The sequence below is a fragment of the Ciconia boyciana genome, chromosome 8 (assembly GCF_034638445.1).
Source record: "Ciconia boyciana chromosome 8, ASM3463844v1, whole genome shotgun sequence".
Lineage (NCBI taxonomy): Eukaryota > Metazoa > Chordata > Aves > Ciconiiformes > Ciconiidae > Ciconia > Ciconia boyciana.
Genome location: NC_132941.1, coordinates 3,108,122 through 3,127,414, shown reverse-complemented (window position 1 = coordinate 3,127,414; position 19,293 = coordinate 3,108,122). Strand labels below are relative to the sequence as shown.

General features: G+C 40.2%; 1 protein-coding gene across 10 annotated transcripts in view; it reads right to left on the bottom strand.

Moving 5' to 3' along the window:
• Positions 1-19,293, bottom strand: part of MEGF11 (multiple EGF like domains 11) — a 293,113-nt gene that overhangs the window by 69,190 nt on the left and 204,630 nt on the right. For all 10 annotated transcript variants that reach the window (XR_012043914.1, XR_012043915.1, XM_072871110.1 and 7 more), the window contains one exon: positions 16,585-16,759. Coding sequence is in view for 8 of the 10 variants with exons in the window: in XM_072871110.1 (XP_072727211.1) it covers positions 16,585-16,759 (175 nt within the window). In the remaining 2 variants the exon portion in view is untranslated. The remainder of the gene's footprint in view (positions 1-16,584; positions 16,760-19,293) is intronic.

The following is a 19,293-nucleotide window of genomic DNA, read 5'->3' as shown; positions in this document are numbered from 1 at the left end:
TCTCAAAGTTTGACTATTTAGGGATGTGAAATTAAGAATTTCAGAAGTAGCTACAATCTACAGGAACAAATTTGCCTTGGAGGGCTAAAGCCTGGTTCCACTGAAGTCAGTGGCAAAACAGAAAATCAATTTTTCAAGGCCTCTGCAATGCAGAAGTCTAACAGGGCTGTTATTGAACTTGGCCTCAAGTTTGCATGATAAAGACCTATGTGACAGGTTTGTTTGAGTGTTCTTAAGGTTTAATCTGTCAAGGTGCTGAAAATCCTCAACTCCTGTGCAGATTATTAGGGCGGACTGACAACACTGAAAGGCAACATATTTGAACCTTTGGTAATCTGCAATGTGACTCCAGCTAATCTGAGATTTTTAACACGGTCTCTGACTTCCTCCCTCTCCCCCTCCTTGCCTGTTTTTGTGCCAGATGAATTAGAGGTGCAACACCTGTCACCAGCAATGGGGAAGCTTGACACTCACTTCTCAGAGCTCGCAGCGCAGGCATTAAATAGAAAGAAGGGCATGGTGCAGTGCCATATGTATGTAATGATAAACAGATCAGAAAGACAAAATGCAGGTGCTGTTTGCACCTGATGTCTGTGTGTCCAGATAAGCTGATTGGTAAGGATTTGGTACATAAAAGTATATATTTATATGTACACACATTACGTGCTACATCAGTGTGCTGGTACACCGTTTCTGTGCACCGATGCAGATCACAGATACAGTTCTGTATATTTACTTATTTAATTGTGACATTTACAATTAACCCAAAGTGGTTCTCCACAAACATTCCCTCAAGGTAAACATATGGTATCCCGCAACACAAACTGTCAGAACAAACTAATTTCCCTAATGGTGTTCCAGTGGAAATTAATGCGCTCTTCATAAGCATATTAGCAGCAGTAGGAAACTTTGTACTTTTACCGGTCTTCTCCTCCACCCTAGACTCAAGCAATTTATTCGTGACCTTACGATACAGCATCTTTAGTTTTCCAGACATAATGATGTCCTCTGGCAGAATTCCTTTCCCCTCTGGGTGTTACTAATTACTCCCTGCAGATGCCATTATTGGTGCTAATGATAAAATGCAGAAAAAAGGTTGGGGAAGGATCTTGTGCCCCGAACAAGCCAAGCGTTCAGTTTGCAGGTAATCACTGTTACTAGGAACGGACAAATGTTCCTTTACCCACTTTGTAACATTATATGATGTGGCTATGCTAGAGTCTGATATACATCTAAAACAGCACAATGAAACCACTGGTGACCTCACTCAGTCTCCTTTTCCCTTTGCCCTTTTTATGGGAGAAGATGGGGTAAGGTGAAAAGGATGGGAAAGAGCTTCCTTATGTTTAAGAAGTGACTTTACAGCCCATGACTCATCCAAAGACACAACCATTGGCAGTCCTGAATGCTGAAGCCTTTCATTAAATCATAAAGCACTTCCAACAGCCATCTGCAAAGCTTTCCCCAATCTGCACCTCAGTGGCATCACAGTCCTCTGAGCATACTGTAAAGCCTGGACATGCCATAAGGACCAAGCACAGCTACCTTTGGAAGTGGGAAGAACTTACCGCTTTGCTTCCTATAATCTTACAAGGATTTGCAAACATTTACAAATGGATGTCAGCATTTTATTTCACCTCTGAATTTGTGCTAATATGCTAATTCATACAGGAAATTTCACAGTAAATGCCAAGTTCCAAATTAGTCATCCTGATAATAATTCTTAAATTTGGTGTTTGATCAAAAGCATTCAGCAAAACATGGACACAAACAAAATGGAGACTTCATTTGTTATAAAGATATTAGTAAGTAAATTTATTATAAATAATGTTAATTTTAAGTACTTACAGTAATTTATTGAATACTATTTAATTTCATTTTACTGATTATAGCCAAAGCCTTTGTTACGCAGAAGCAAAGCTGGGAGCACTGAATGTGAGGGGAGTAAAAGTTACCACAAAGTAGCTGTGGTTTGTTATTTTCCAAATTGTTTGTACAAAATCTGGCTGAACTTTGTGGATTCTTATTTTATAAACCCAAATATATTTGCTGTGGCCTGCTACAGGCTGCTACTGGCATAACACGTTACTCCCTCAGTAAGGCCACAGAAGAACCTGGGCCAGATTCTCATTTCTGGCTTGCCGGGCCCCTAGAGCCTCTCATTCCGCTATCTGGGTTTTTCTGTTTCCCATTGCACAGCCTCACAACTGATCCGAGATACATTAACATTATATCTGGGTTATTTTTATTTCAAAAAAAGGAATACTCAGCCTATGGTCCCAGGGCTGCATGGGTTTCAGAGCAACAATTATCCATCCATCTTCCCAGAAGGGACCTTCCCCATCACATTGACCAGGCACCTTGGGAAACTTTTGGCCACAGCTTAGGAAAGCCTTTGCTTAGGATTTGGCTACCTGGAGAATAATTTGTACCTATCAATCAAGACCAGAGAACTTGTGCAGCCTTTCAGTCTGGACACCATGTATGCATAGGTAGAGCTGCAAATAATTGCACAGAGCTCATAGTTTCCAGCACAGTAAATCCCAGCTGTGAGGGATTTATTGTGCAGGGTGCAAGGATCTGTGCATCTAAGGAGTCAGGCACTGCCCATTAGCTCAGAGTCCTTTCAAACTGGGAACTCAGGGCACGGGCCCTGAGGTCTGGTGTCTGAATATGTCCCTGTCCCACTAACTCATGGGAAAGAGGTAACGGAGGTGAGCTGCACTGACCGCACTGGTGGCAGCAGAGCTGCCTGGGTGCCCTCGTTCCGGGCACAGAGAGTTTTTTCCATGTGCGTGCACCACATGGTCCACGTACAGTAAACCCACACAGACAAACTAATAGGCACTGTGTACGCAAGATAGGTCTCATCTTTTGAAGCGGAAGGTGCACAGAATCTCACCACTCTCCTGTCCCCCAGCATCTTAGCTCCAACATGCTTCATACATCCAAAAGGAACAATGCTCTGGCACAATAAAACTGATGATGAAGTGGAGCAGTACTCTGTAAGAATAAAGGCAGCAAATTCTAGCTTTGTGAGGGTTTTTTGCCTCCATTAAATCAGGTGAAAACAAATGCAAATACAACTTTCATTAAAAAATTGGATTTTGCATACTAAAACTCAGCAAACCTGAGTTGGATTTCTGTCAGTGAGCACTCTAATCCCCCTCAGCACCAGGGAATAGTTTTCTAGTTTGCACTAAAAATATGCCCAATATCAGTCAGTTATCTGCAATTAAAAAAATCCATTCCTACCGTTCAAGCCACCTAAATATGGGCATTATAAAAAAGAAAGAGAATTCAATAAAGGGAGCAGGCAAGAGATAGCACCCTCCCCCCCACTTCCCATAAATCAGTGTAGCACTGTTGCTGGCAAAAAAATCTAGACTAACTTTACAACGCTTGAATATCTGCCTGGTTTAGTATTTAGGCCTTCACTGCAGAGCACTTTAGTGTCAGCGAGGCAATGAATACAGCATCATATAATTAAATGTATTCACCAGGAAAGTAGTGTGGAGAGTAAAAAAGATGATCATCAACCTCTGAACAAGATTTTTGTATACAGTCAGCACTTTTCACCTAATAAAATATCAGAAACCACATTTATCCAGGAGGGACCTCTCCAAAAATAGGAGATTGGATTTAGACTGGGTAAAACAACTCCTACATCATTTCCTCGGGACATTTCATCTGGTGAGACGGCGCATCATACCTGAGAGGACAGCCTCCCACAGGCAGCCTGTAATGGAGTACAAGCAACATAGCCATGCACAGTTCAAAAAACATGATGGAGGTCAGTGTTCAGCTAAATCGGGTGGGTGTGCAGAGCTCGGCCAGCCCCGGCAGTTGGCCACATAAGGGCAAGATACAAAAACAAACTCCTAATTCTGTTCACGGTGGAGCTGGGGAGATTGTTTATGGAGCAGATATTTCAGGTGGAAATGAAAACATCTATAATACATGGGTTTAAGTTTAGTTAATGGGCAGATATATTATCAAGGCAGTTCAATCATGTCTATATCAGGAGGATTACTAATATACATTATGGGGCCAGCTGGATAACCAAGTCCTCTGTTTAGTTAAAATAATTTAAATCTGGAATAGGGCCACTTCAGATTTATTCAGGTAAGGCAGGGAGTAAACTCTCAGAATATTTTAAACTTAACTCTGGGGAAGCTATAAAGAGTCAAACATCTGTGGGGCTCATTGCTGTTACTATAATCAACTTTGATCAGCTGCTATTCTAAAATGCTCCAAAAAACATGGCTATATCACAATTAAATGTCCCAAAAGGTAAAATGGCCCAGGCAAAATATGCATTAATTCAAGTTCGTGGAAAGTATTTACATGCCTGAGAAGTATATACCTGGTACACGTGCTCTTCATGATGTACTCCACAAGCTACTTGTGTCCAAACTGTGGGACAGAAGCTAGCTAAGTATGTCAAAATACTAAATTGCAGTCCTTGAATACTACTGGTAAAGACAAAAAAAGCTGTTTTCTTTTGCTTTTTTAAATGGAGGCATCTGAATTGGAGTTATCACTATGGTAAAGGAAAGATTTTAACACACTATGTGCAGTGCCTTCATTTTCTTTCCCAGATTTGGACAGAATAGACCAGTGGCTAACAGAAGCCTAAGCCATTTGGAAATACGGAGAAGCATTTCAGTGCAGTACAGTGTACTTCAGAGTGAGAATTCAGAGCTGGCTATGACAATTCTGCACCAGCTATTTTATGGGAGTATCTTTGTCTGGAAATTAGAGATGGTTTCTGGTCTGTCCACATAGCCTGAGTGGCACAGTCCAAGATCTACCTTGTAGAATAATTGTTGCCTCCTGACTTTTTTGCAATAATAAATTTGGGCTCTGGCTGAAAAGTCTGAAGAGTTCTGCAAAAAGGATATTGCAAAAACAGGAAATAAAAGGTATCATTTATACTTTAAGCCTCTACGACATCCCCTGGCAAGAAGATCCACAGTTTAATTATAAATACAAAGCAGAAAAATTAACTTTATTTGTTTGCTTCAAATCCACTGCCTGATTTTTAATTGGAAACTTCCTATACTGTGATAAATAGCAAAGAAGCATTCCTTCTTCCCCTTCCCCCATGGTGTAAGAGACCTCTCACATATCTACCCTCAGTGAACCCTTTTCTAAGCAAAATCATCCCACTCTCTTATTCTCATTTTATGGGAGCCTTTTCAAAATTTAATTACGCATTCTGTGAAAAGCACTATCTTTGTCTTTAAACCTGCTGTGCAATCATTTAATTGGTTGCCCCTTGTTCCTGTGTTATTAGAAATAGTAAATAACCATTCCTTGTTCATGTTCTATGCACTATCCACAGTTCCATAGATCTCTATCGTATGCGTCCTCAGCCATCTGTTTTCTGAGCTGAGTTCTAGCTTATCGAGTCACTCTTTGTATAGAAGCTATTCCATATAAAATATGATCTTTGTCACCATTCGCTACTTCCATTATATCCTTTGTAAGCAGGAATCAGCCAAACTGTACACAGTAATTTGAGATTTAGATATATTATGGATTTATACAATACCACAAAAACGGTTTTTCCATCCTGTTTTGTTCTCTTACTGATCAGTCTAACGATTCTATCTGGCGCTCTGCGTTCATTTGTTTTTTCACTGGTGCTGAGCGCTCATTTGAGTTTTTTAGAAAACTATCCGCTGCGATTGCCTGATCTCTTTCCCTGAATGGTAGGAATTAAATTAGAACTCCCCTTTTGTGTGTTTACTTAACGTTATTTTCCCGTTGCCTATTACTCTGCATTTTTGAACACTGAATTTCAACCTACCCAGTCACTCAGTAACATGAAACCTTTCCTCAAATTCATTACTAGCTTTGTATTTGACAATCCCAATTGTTTTGCATTATTTGCAAACTTTCTTTCATAATTCTTCTACAGCTGTACTATACAATTAAGGATAATGTCCAAGCATAGTCTCAAATCTAAACTTCCCTGCCATGCACACTGTCTGCACTCACCAGTGTGGTCACTAGCTGAGACCTGCATCTTTCTGTAGCAGAAGCTGCCAAACAAGTTCAGTACATCAGTGCATGCCTGAACTCTTGTTCACACAGACAGGATGGACTGAATCCAGGAGGAGTTAAATGTGCTGTACACAGCAGGTATCCTCAGCTGGTCTCTTGCTAAGAGCACTGAAGCCACAGAAGCAGCGATGTGGATGGAAATTATGCAGGTATGGGGCTGATGATGCTAACACCTGCGGCTGACCTTGGTTCTGAGCTGCATGATCCACATGTGAAAGGATCAAAGCAAAACAAGCAAGCATCTAAAAAAGAAAACATATGTCAACTTTAAGCTAATGGGGTTTGCGATGTACCTTCTAAAAAGCTGGTAAATAACCTGGCAATCATACCCAGGCAGATAAACAGATATCCCCTTCAAACTTTCACAGATATTCCTAAATCCAAAAACCTACAGCAAAAGAGTTCAAGATCTGGTAAAATTTCAGTTGCTCTTTGGCATAAGAAAACACACCAGGATTTTCCAGTTATACATGTCTGATTGTAAAGGATAAAGTCTTTTCCTTTGACAGTGTAGTTAGACAGAAAATAAAATGAAAAACTAACTTGTGACTTAAATCCTATACTTAGGTGGTTTTAATGAAGACAGTTTGCAATTTGAACTACCGGGAGAGTCAGCTACCAACACTTTTATGCATAGATCCACCGACAGTGCGGATAAAGATATATACATTTAGAGGCTTAATAGATGAAAAGAGACACTGCTATTGGCAAGCAGTTTATTCCTCTGCAAAATTCAGATCAAATAACTCAGTCTGAACAGAATATTGAGCTCCACTGATTCTGAATGAGGCTACAGGAATGGAAATGCAATTTGACATAGCCACATTGCCAATTAAGGATAAAGTACAGGAAATATGTCAACTAGCAACAAAGGCAGAGGCATTCAGGCTTTCTATATGAAGCTGGTTCCTTTGGACCCACTTATGAAAACTTTGGAGTTATTCAGGTAAATAAAACTGCAGCAGACCCCAGAAGTAAAAGTAAATATAAGAAAGAGGAGGAGACCTGGGACTTGCTCACAGTTCTTATCAAATTATAGACACTGTGTGTGACTGAATAAGTTCTCATTAGCAGAGGCAGTCACTGAGACAAACTCCACTCTTGTATACCTGGGACAATCCTACCGAAGCTAGCAGTTGTGTTCAGGTAAACTTGGGCTGACAAAGTAGAATTTGAGCTGTCACAGACAATTTCTGGAGCTTGTACATTGATAAGACAGCGAACAAACAAAATGAAAAGGGTCTGAAAAATTCCATTGAATTCAAAGAAAGGGATGCAGTTTCCACAACTGAGCGAGACCCACTGTGTCTTATGCATCCAGTGACCTTGTTAAATACTCCGGTACAATAGTTCACCTGCTCAAAAGCGTACAACAAATGCCCTTGAAGTGAGAGAAGACCCTTCATTATGGCTCATGCAGCCAGGTGCTGACACGAACACTGTCAGGGCTTAGGAAAACACAGGCTCCTAAACGCTGTGGCTGCCGGTGCTCCAGCAGAAATGTCTAATTGGTCAATACAAGCTCCAGGGGGAGAACACCAACAAGCCTAATAGGCAGCAAGCACCTGGTTCATTGATACAAAAATCAATAGGGAAGCGGCTTAGTTTGAAAGCCTGGGAATACACAGGTGGCCTCCCCATAATGATCTTCCCCGTTGGGATCTGAATGTAAGCTATCTTCTCCTTTAATACAGCAAAGCCAGAAGAATCCAGTTGTGAGCTGTTATTGAAATACTGGTTTTAGCCTGCATCCAGTTTCTTTGCATTGAGGTGATCTTCATAATTTCCTAGTCTACATGCGGCAGGGCCATCTCAGAAGTGGATTGACTTTTCAGAAAGGCACCTGCCATTTAAGAAAGATGCAGTACAATCTGGGTGGCTGCAGTACAATCTGAGTGCCTTGCAATGCTTATGAAGAGTGCTGTCCCAAAAGCTCTGAGTACCTGTGCTGTTTGTCCCCAGAAAAAGTCCTACAGAGCCTTTGAAATGAATCACACGGCCATGCCACCAAGCTTGACCTGAAGCAATGGTTTGTGAAGGTAAAATGGTAAAATGGCTCAGTCTGCCAGCAAATTTGCCAATCACTGCTGATAGAAATGCGGTTTGTGATGTACATACTGATCCACAGGGAGCTGGACCGAGACCAAAGTCATTTCACGCAGGCCACTGCACAGCCAAGAGAAGATAATTTTCAATCTGTACTGACCTGGCCTGGATCAGACCTAGTAGCCTAGGGATGCAAAACTTCATAGTCTGTTATTAGTCCCAATGGCCTACAAAAAAGTAAAGGTACAGCCATTTTATGCACATAAATGTGTACTTTTGTATGCATAGAGAGGTGGGTAAGAAAATTAAGAGGTCATCAATGAAAAGGGATACCAAGATGCAATTCAGAGGTAGTCTTCTTCTGGTCTATGAATATGCAAAAATCCTGATAAGTACAAATGATTCCTGACCAGCTCTATTTATGTGAGGAATATATCAAAACATTGGGCATGAGATGTTTTGATTTATGCTAATAAACTCAGACCTACCAACATGCAGCCCAGCTGACAGAAAAACTTCTGTACAACTAGAAAGTGACAGTTCTTTCATTTCAAGACCAATTTTCCAGCTCACTCTTAATTAGGCTGTATGGAACAGAGTATTTTTTGTGGCCCACTTCTTGTTCCACATCCATTTGTGAAGTAATTTGTGAGCTTAGAAAAAATTGTCAGATGAGTTTTCAGACTTATCTCCATCTAGAAGACACCAAGAAAATGCAAGTTTGAAGGACAGTGCATTCCTCAGAGATCAGAACCAGGAAAGGGGGATCTAGGATGCAGCCATAGTTAGTATAGAGGACTTGATTGTGTTATTACGACTGATTGTCTCACAATTAATAGCATTTTCATCTTTATCCACTTTTCAAGCACCATGTGAATATCATTTTTAACTTTTCCCATCATGGTTTCCCAGGGCACAGTTACATCTTCCATTTTTTAAAAGTTATTTTAGTTGAATTTCCCATATGCCTGTCTTTCACTTTACCCCCAGACCTAAAACTCACATCGGTATCTGTTATCAGAGAGACTGCATTTCCTTCTTGCCGACTTTAACAAAATGATCTTCTCAAAACTGTTCAGAACGCTTCGAAACTGCCAGGTCTTTTTGCTGTTTCTTCAGCTGCATCCTACTACTCTCTTTGTATCCAAGCAGGGACTTTCCCTCTTGCACTGCTTCTTGGATCACCAGTGATAGTCCTCCTGGGTTGGTTTTCTTTTTCCGTTGTCTATGTCTCTTTACTTCAAGGGCAGCTGAGGAATTAGTCATGGCTACAGAGGGATATTCCCAAACATCTTAAAATGAAGTCTACTAAGAACTTCTGAATAATTGAGGGGAAACAAAGGAAAAACAATAAATAGGAAAGAGTTCAAAGGCTGGGAGCACGGGAATCAATTTCTTCCACGTCATGACTTAATATTCAGTGTTTGTTCAGGCAAAATCCTTTCCTTTTTAGGGAATGCGATGCATGGTACTTTTAACCTGGTTATGCAGCAAGAGGATTATGTGAATTTGAGGTCCATGAGCCCATCTGAGTGTCCTTTGCTAGCTAAAATGTCATAGGAGATCTGACAGAGAGACAGTGTTACTGCAGTGGGTAGGAAAGGCCAGGGGGATAAGGATAGAAATTGGTGGAAAACAAGGCTCTTTTAGCTCCACTACTTATAGGACAACTTGTTTTACTTTTATTATTAATTAATAATTCACTCACTCCCAGCTACAGCCTACGCTCAAACCCACCTGCACAGTATGGATGCCTTTTTGTGTACCCGTTGCCACTACTGCTAGCCATTCACAATGGTTTTGAGACATTGGATTATGAATACAAATAGGAAACCAGTGAGAAGAAAATGCATCTTCCTTGTGCATCTAGGTAATTCATGAAATGAGACTGGGCAAACTATTGCTGTTGCCTGTAATACTCCAGTTAATTGGACAACTGCTGTGCCAGAAAACCTTTTCCCCACCTACAGCAAGTAAAATTTATACTGGTGGCTGGTAACAAGAACATCTTGATAAAATGGCTGAATTTATTTTATACCTATAAATGAAAAGAGCTCTTAACAAAGGGGGGTAACTGATATGCTCGGTAAATCAAGGATAAAAGGACACAGACTCTATTGAAGATTTTTTCCCCTCGTCTTTTCTTTTTAAACCTTTTGATGAGGTTCCCTGTTGCTCTGAGATGAGCTTCCACTGAAGTACTTTTGGAATTATCTCAAAGAGAAACGGATCATTTAAATGAGTTAAAGCCCCCGAAACAGATCCACTATCTCCAACCTTAGATTCATTTTTTATATTAAGAATTTTGTGAAATTTATAAAATCACTTTACTACTGAACCAGGGGCTTACAAGACAAAGAAGTTTCATTCATTTTTTACTGCTTCCTTCTGAAGTGGTGAAGAATGATACATATAGAATAAAGATGAAAGCAAATATGTAGAAGAGAGGGAATATTCTGATAAAACTGTATTTATCAACCTTGAGTGTTTAGAAAACATCTACAGGCAATGATTCTTCAGCTTCCTCCAGACTCTTCAACTTCCTCCAGACCTACCTGGGATTTTGGTCCTTCAGGGAAAATTCAGCTGAAGATAAGATAAGGTCCTCCTTTCTATTTACTTTTTTTTTTTTCTTTTAGACAACAGAGAGAATTTTAAAGGTGTAGGACAGGAGAGCAGGCTTCAATTTTGTTTTTTATATAGAGGGAAAGATTGTTTTTTCTCTTCTGTATGTTTTCTTCAGGGAACAAGAGATATTGTAAGCACCAGAAGGAAACCAGTCATGGCTGGAATACTCAACAGACTGGACCTGTAAGTTCCATATGACCTCTATAGGTAACACAAAATTATGGTCCTCCTCATTTCTGTAGAAGGGTAAATTAGTCATTTTACTCACTGGGTAGGCATGGGGCAGACTAAGACTGGCCTGAGACTGTGTGTGTGGGTGTTTGTACTGACTGAGAGATTATCCATTATAAAGTTTGTTATACATTTGCTATGCATTTGAATAGGTTTATAGCACTATAATATACATTTATTTTTACTAAGTGCTTGAGCTATTGTTTATTGTGTGTACAGGGGTTGACTTTTACTCCGATGTGCAGGCATGTACATGTAAACGTTGGAAGCAATTTATACCTCTGTGGTAGAGAAAGCATTATGCTGAGAAACTCTGGCATATTAGACAAAATTATGGACTTACAGACCCAGATTAAGCCCGTGTTTCAGTCCTTAAGTGCACAGATTCCCACTGAGCTCAGCCAGAGATATATATACATAAGCACTTATATAAGGATATATTTGAAAGGCATTATTATGCTTTTAAAACGCAATTTTGATGCAACGTCAACAGAAGATGCAAATGGCTATAGATGCGCAGGACTGGGGTATATCTTGGAAAGTCTTAGGGAATCCAAGTGACATTCCAAAAGCTGAAAAACCTTCTAGTAAGAGGTCGTCACTCCTATAGTTTCCGTACTTTCCTGTACTCTGATTGGCTTGTATGGGATCTACCAATATAGTCAAGGAACAGAAAAATGTCAAAATGAATTCTTTCATTTTGGTGATGAAGTGCTAGCTTTGCTTGCCAGCATGCAGGGTTCAATAAAAGCAGACAGGTCTTCAAAAAATTGCAGCATAAATAGATGAACTCTTTAAAGTAATATAAGTTCTGTCATCTAGATGTGAAATATAGACCTAAGTGCCCGCCGAAGTAAAAGCTGACCGCACATTCTATAGATAAGTGTTAAAGTTTTCTCAGAGTGTCTTGGGCTGAGAAATGTTTTAACTACATATCTCCTTGCCACAATAGACAGAATGAAAGCATTTGAAGTTAAATCCATTTTTCAAAGGAAGAAAACAAAGCATCCATAAAGAAACAAAGGCATATCACAGGATGAGGTCTCTAGATAGCTACTGTTTTCAGGGAAGTTGCAATTAGCTGTGCAATGGAGAAGGTGAACTTAGTTGTATTTCAATAGCATTTATAATGATTTCAGTGGCTAGAACACTGATAGGTACGTGCAGGGGGTTGGTTTCAAGATTTCCTTATGAGACAGAAGGTCAGGATTCCTGTGGTCTCCTGTCATATTTAATTCATATCCTCTGGCCTTCTTCACCACATTTATTGAATTACAGGAATAAAATTCAATGAACCAAAAACAAAAGAAGAGAGGACAGGGCAAAGCCTGATTTCTTTTATGTCCCTACTGCACAACTGACTTCAGTGGGCTTGCAAGAGAGCATCTTAAAGCAGAATTTGAAAGGAGGGGGAGGTACAAGTTAGTATAACCTCTCTCACCACCCCCATAATTGCATCCAAGTAATTTATTGCAAGGAGAGACTATTTGCATGTGGGAGTAAGGATCCAATTTCTACCAGTCAAGAATCTCCCTGTATACTTTTTAAGGCTAATCTTTGCGTACTCCCTGTGTGTTTATCAGATTCCTTCTTGCCACAAATGAGATGGCAGCAGAACGGCTTTTCAAAACCATTCTTCAGAAAAGCATCACTGGCAATTCATCACATGAGTACTGAGAGGCAATCCTCAAATATATTAAAAATACCAGTTTCAGGGAAGTGCCCTATTGGCATGCTTATCATGATGATTCCCTGCAATCATCTTAATTAAATTGATACAACATTTATCCTCCCTTCACAGGTGAGATGCAATAAGCACAGGGTTTCCAACAGGCCTGCAATGTGGACTCTACTGCTGGAGCATATGAGGACTAGCTCTAGACATGCTCTGTGATTTTGGGGAAGAAGATTTTGTTGTGTCTCCTCTGCCCCTACTATCCTGTTTTTATTGTCCTGTATGCTGCCTCCAAGAACTGGGCTGTTTTGGGTATGATTGTGGATTGCTCAGATTTCTCAGCTATGTCTTCAGTCAAATCTACACACAATGTCTGCACTGTGGTTTAGACACCCATACAGTTAAAATAGAGCAATCTCCTAGCGTGAGCACAGGCATATCAGAACCTCACACAAATAACCTGTACCGGTACCCAATAACATCTTTACAACAGTGTAATTCGTTTTCAGAGCTAGGTATGTGCAAATGTTGTTGAGTCTGACCCAAAGTATTCCTCAAAAAAAGAAGACAAAATGTTTTGAAATTCTATCCAAAACTGCAAGCTCACCAATATTTAGTGTTGGCATTTGAATTTTTGGAAATGTCACAGCTAATAAATAATGTATTATTTTCTGAGCTACAATGTACATTTTTATTTTAAAACTTGAATCTGCTTAACTTCCAAAAATTAAGTACTCTGCTCACGTACATGTCAACCTATGGGATGGCTGCCTTTTTACTTAGTACATTTAATAAAGGTGACCAGATGCTTTGTGTTTTTAATGGCTTGTTCTGCATCCCAACAAAATGTCCCTGTTTTGGCTGCGATTGCAGATGATTCATTCTGAAACCCTGCCCAGCTGCCCTGACACAGCCGAGGCAGGGCACAGCTAAAAACAAGCCATCTGTGCAAAAGAAGTGGGCTGGAGGACTGCTTTGTCAGGAAAAGACTGTCATTTCTTGGTCACTATGTTTTCTAGGCATCCAGTAACCCAAAAGTCCTATGGGTCCAACCTCTCTGCCTTTGCAGTTAGGCTTTGCAGTTATATCCCATGTCCCATCATATTCTCTTCCTTCCCCCCTTGCTTAGAAACCCTTCAGCCTGCTATGCTGTATAAAATCGTGTGTAGATCAAACATTTCTGGAAAATCAAAGATGTTGATCCCACTTTCATTCTTTCCAATCATATGGCAAAATTCCTGACCCTGTAGCTGCATCAGCCAAGCCTCATGCTAGAAAAAGCAAGAGGGATTCATTTATGGCTTTTCTGAATAATTAGCTCTGCCCAGTTCTGTATTAGCATCACTCTATTGTCAGCGCTGCCAAAAGAGACATCCTGCATTCATGAACAGTCGCGCCACTTGCTTGCAGGCTAGCCGAATTCAAGGGCAAAATTCTACCCGCAGGCAAAGCTCCCCATTGCCTCAGCGAAAGGCAAGGCATGCATATTTGAAGGCAAAGTCTGGTCTTGAGTGTCTCGTTGAGATAAGCCACTTCAAGCCTTGAGAGGGTTCTGGCCCCACAGCATCTTTCACATGACCTGCAGGCTGCGTCGTGAAGCAGTGCTGACACCTCTCCCTGCCCAGCCGATGGAGCGTACAGCAAGAGCAGCTCCGCAGGACACCGCCTTTCTGGGGTAGGAAGTAAAGGTTCCTGTCAAGTTTTCTTTGCAGCCTATGTTCTCTAGCATTTGAAAGAACCATTGCAACTCAAGTCATCTGGCATGCATATGAATGACAAATATGCTTCAGAGGCAATAAATTAGCAATTTCAAGGCTTTACTTCCCCTCATGGACTAATTGCCAGAGATTATAGTATATTATGAGAGAGCAATGATACTAATGCCTAAATATGCTTCAGTGATTATAGAGCTATCCTCAATAACCAAGCTGTTTAAATGTCAATGCAAGAAAGCTCTTTATTATTAGATTAAATATTATTTTGAAGCAATGCAATAGGAACTTCCCAGGCTTCATGCCTGCAATAATACTGTCTTGGAGCAATATATATTGGACAATCTATGCTTTTTTTTAAAATGTGTACAGTAAAGGGTCCCAAAATATTTTTGTGCTGCAAACTTGAACAGCATTCCTGATAAGAAAGAGGATCTTGATATCTTTTTATTTTGCATTTGTTACTAACATGCTGCTGCCTTCATTCTTTCCTCCACTTTATATTAATACTTGTGTATCATCACTGTATAGAGAAGATAAATTCTTGGGTTTTGTTAGTGTAAGGGAGTGGGGAATCAAACATCAAAGCCCTTTTCTTCTTTTTTTCACACCTCTAAGTACTAGTGTCTTGCATAGATGCTTTTGACAGTCTTACCCCTCACACCTAAATAAATCTGTTTATACCCGACATTGAGAGAACCCCTGGCCATTAGACAGAAGCTCCAACTTTCAGGTTCAGCTGTTGACATGAAGCAGAGAACAAAAGTGTCTTTAAGCCATAACTCCAGTTCCACAGTTCTGGAGATGACAGTTGGTGATCACAAGCTCAGGTGTGGATTTAAAAGGGAGGGAGTCTAAAAAGGCTTTAGCATCCCACTCACCTCATATAGGACTCTCACATTGTCACACAGCTGTGCAGCCTTCCCCTATAGATGATGGCAGCATACGCCCCTGCAGAATACTGGAACATTTTTTCAAGAAAACCCTAAACACTGCAGTGGGCGCTAATGGTAGGATGTGGCTGCTCTGCTGTCCAGATCCAACATGCCATTCCCTTCCTGTTGTTTCTAAAGCTACTTGGTACGATGTCCACCATGTTTCATAAATGCAAATCAAAAGAGCTACAACATGGTCAAAGATCACATCTCATGTTCCCTAGTATTTGAAGATAGTTATTAATCTCATTTTGAAGCTGTAACTTGAAACAATAGAGGGTAAAACTCATCTAGGAGGCTGCACATTTTAGTTGGCTGCTAAATTTCAGTGGAAGCTCTAAAAATATTGGGAACTTCTTTAAATCTGAAGCTTGATTTCTAGTAAACTTAGTAATTATAACTAATAATTACTATAATGGTATAGAAAATATATAGATAGGCCTGTGGGGACAGATCATGTAAAATTAAGGACATAAGTTACAGAAAGACAACTGATAATGAAGTTGTGGTGGAATTCTCTCTTGAAAATAATTTTTTTTCTTTAGGAAGTATTGTTTCTTAAACATAGCCTGCAGATCTCTTCCATGGTGTGTTCCTGAAGTAACGAGGTGCTTCATATATGGATGACCAGGGAACTTACTAGCAAGAGTTCCATTATGCCCAGCCGGAGCAGGACTGGACACGTGGATCCATGTCCTAATACTTTCTGCTGCAGCCTGGCAATTGTTAATTCTGAATTTTTGTTGTTTCGTCTTGGCTGATTTCTTCAGCCATTTTATATCTCATCTATAAAATGTAATGCTTGTTTACCTCAGAATGTCTGGAGCTCTTTCTTATGCTCAGGTAAAAGACACCTGCCATATATGCTCAGAAAAGACATAAATTGCTCTATCATTTGTAACACTTTAAAAGATCTTCATCTATTAAAATCAGTGTGACTGACAAGGAACATGCTGAAAGGCCATGAGAATTCTTTTTCTGCTCTTCCAGGCAGACAATAATCTGACATCTTTTTTGTTATGTCTTGACTTAGAATATACGATGGGAAACCACGTCTTTATCCTTATAACAGTAATAAACTTACAATACTGATCTTAAGTAAATAACCAGAAGTAATAAGCTGACACTGCTCAAAGGAGAATGATGTGGACTTATAATAGAATGGGGAAAAATTACCTGCATTTGGCCACTTTTATGCAAATATTATTTAAAAACAGATTAAAATCCTCTTTAATTTTATGCAGGTACTTTATGAAATGCCCCATTATTCACAGCTCTCACTTACCATGTATCCTGGTGCGCACGTACACTTCCCTGTGATGCTGTCACAATCTGCACCGTTCTGGCAAGGGCAGGTCAGCTGGCAGCCTTCGCCGTAGTATCCAGGGGGACAAGTTTCATTGCAGTAGAGTCCAGCCCAGCCAACTTTGCAGCTACATTCTCCAGACAACGGATGGCAACTAATAAGACAGACAGACATTAATGAGATGTGGACATGAAAGAAAAATACAGTCCGTAAACAGCAGTAGAATGTTTTATATGCAATGCCAGCAAGAGTCACACTAAGAACAGAACAAACTTGAAAACTGTGAAGGATGGGGAACATGAGCAGCCATATAACTTAGAAAGTGAATAGGGAATATGGTGCTAAATACCAGCCTGGCACGCCACTTCCAAACATCTGGGAATTGCCACAGCACTGGTAATTTTACACTTTTGAAGTTTATGCTTCTCTATTCTCAAATCAATGTGCCTTGGATTACTGACGTGAAACAACATGATTAATCCATCCTGTTGTATGACATATATGTGCCATACTATTTGGCTGTAACACAGTCAGTTAAAGATATTCAGGGTTAGGAGAAATTCCAATGGATGGAATGCAACCAAGCGAGTTGTGAAGATAAACCTGAGTGCTGTGGCACAAATATTCTATTCTATTCTATTCTATTCTATTCTATGCTATGCTATGCTATGCTATGCTATGCTATTCTGATTTGTGTTTTAAAAGTGAGTGCCACCTCAGCAGAACTTCTACGTAGGGAGAGGTAGAAAAGAAAGTGCTTTGGAAGGGAAAAATCTCCTTGGAAAAAAAGTTTTGCAGGGAATATTCAGCCATAGTGAACAGAACTGATCACTACCTGAAGCCTTGGGATTTATTTGGGGCAGGAGTCAACAGGAGCCCTGGGACTAAATCTCAGCTGTGCAGGGAAATTAGTCAAGTTCCTTTATGCTGAATAAAGAGCATTGCTGCCCAACATTAATCCTCTGGCTTTCATTTCTATTCAGGCAATTCCACAGTGTTGTGAGAGCACCCAGAGAGAAAAGTAGAAAGCAGAATCAAGCCCAAAAGACCGGACAATGCCTGGTCCTTCTGCATCTGGTAGGTGGAAGACTTACCCCATTTTTCCTCCTGCTATAAACCAGCTTATCTTTATTCACCATTTTCTCTTCTACGAACAGAAAGGGCATCTCCCTGGTTTCCTTCAGGCACTAACTTCCCACAGCAGGAGAGCCATGCTGAGGCTGTGGCCGGGGGCTAGGAAAGGAGGGGAAGGCTGGAGATGTGTTAAATCCTGGTTTGAAGAGATGGAGGTTTCTGGGGGATGGGAAGGGAGAGCACAGGGTGATGTCTAGTTTAGGGAGACGAGGTGGTCAAAAGATAGAGCAGGGGATGGAGAGGGAATCTGATCTTTGGAAAAGGATCCCATGTTGTCTGAGGCCAGCTGGTAGTGTAAAGCTTCACTTGAGAGCTCAGTATGCTCTGAGGGCCTCTGCACCACAAGACTGTCCCATAATAGCACTGTCTAGCCCTCAGTGAGAAAGATGAGAAATAATATTGCTACAAATCAGATTTTCTCTATTAGTCTCAGAACAAGAAAGAATAGGGTTCTGCAAGGTGGCACTCCTCTATGGACCTGTCCCCTGGTTTTTTGCCTCACAGAAACTATTTATTTTCCTTTACAATTATTTATTGCTATAGTTTAAAATTGCAGACATGACTGAATGGGTTTCTTTACACCTATAAAGTTAATATCGTATATGTTAATTTTCAAGGTAACCTCATAAAACGTAATTTCCAAGTATGTTTCTGGCAATTACTGGTAGGAGAGGTTAGTCACATACTGTTGTGACTATGAATGATCAAATTTTGTGAGTGTCATGTTTCATCATAAATAGTGTTTTACTGACTAATTAAAACAATTCATCAGCTTAACAAACTACCATCCATGAAATTCTTCTGACAAAGCAGTCCCTGAAATTATGGTTGTTCACAAAGCACCTCTTAACATTCAGATGAAAGTAATAAAAGCTTGTTTTTTCCCCCTCTGCATCTATTAATCATTATCTAATAGGAGCAGAAAGCTAAACATCAAAGAAATATTTTAAAGTGGATTTTTTGTTCCTCTATTTTCACTACTACTGCACGTATCATACGGTTCCATGAGAACTGCATCTGTTGGCTAAATTAAATCTTTCAAACGTAATGTATGATCATGGCAGTTTGAATCAGTCTATGACAATTCAATTGAAAATACTATACTCAGTAAGAATTTCTACTCCAAGGTTGGCTCCTTCATCAAAACGGACAGGTTTTTTGCATGGGATGCAAGCTGTATACTAAGGACTAAAAATCATCCTAACATGCACTAAAATAAGAATCAAGAACCAAACAGGCTTTGCAGAAGTGTCTGCAGGAGGCAGGGGGCTTGGACTCCAAAACAAGGTCCAGTAGAAGGTTGAGACCATATTCTGTCCCCCCTAAAGCCTTTTTCCACTCTTTTATGAGGCTCTGAGCTAGGAAAAGTCCAATGCAGATGTTTGGGTCCCTGCATCCATATAATCTTCCTGTTGAAGCAAGAACAATTTTATTATCAGCCTGAGCATATCAGAGTTTTGTTTTTCTCCCAGGCCAAGCACTTGTAGTCCTTCAGTGCTTTGAAACTTGTAGTCCTTCAGTGCTTCGTAGTCCTTCAGTGCTCTGTAAGACAGC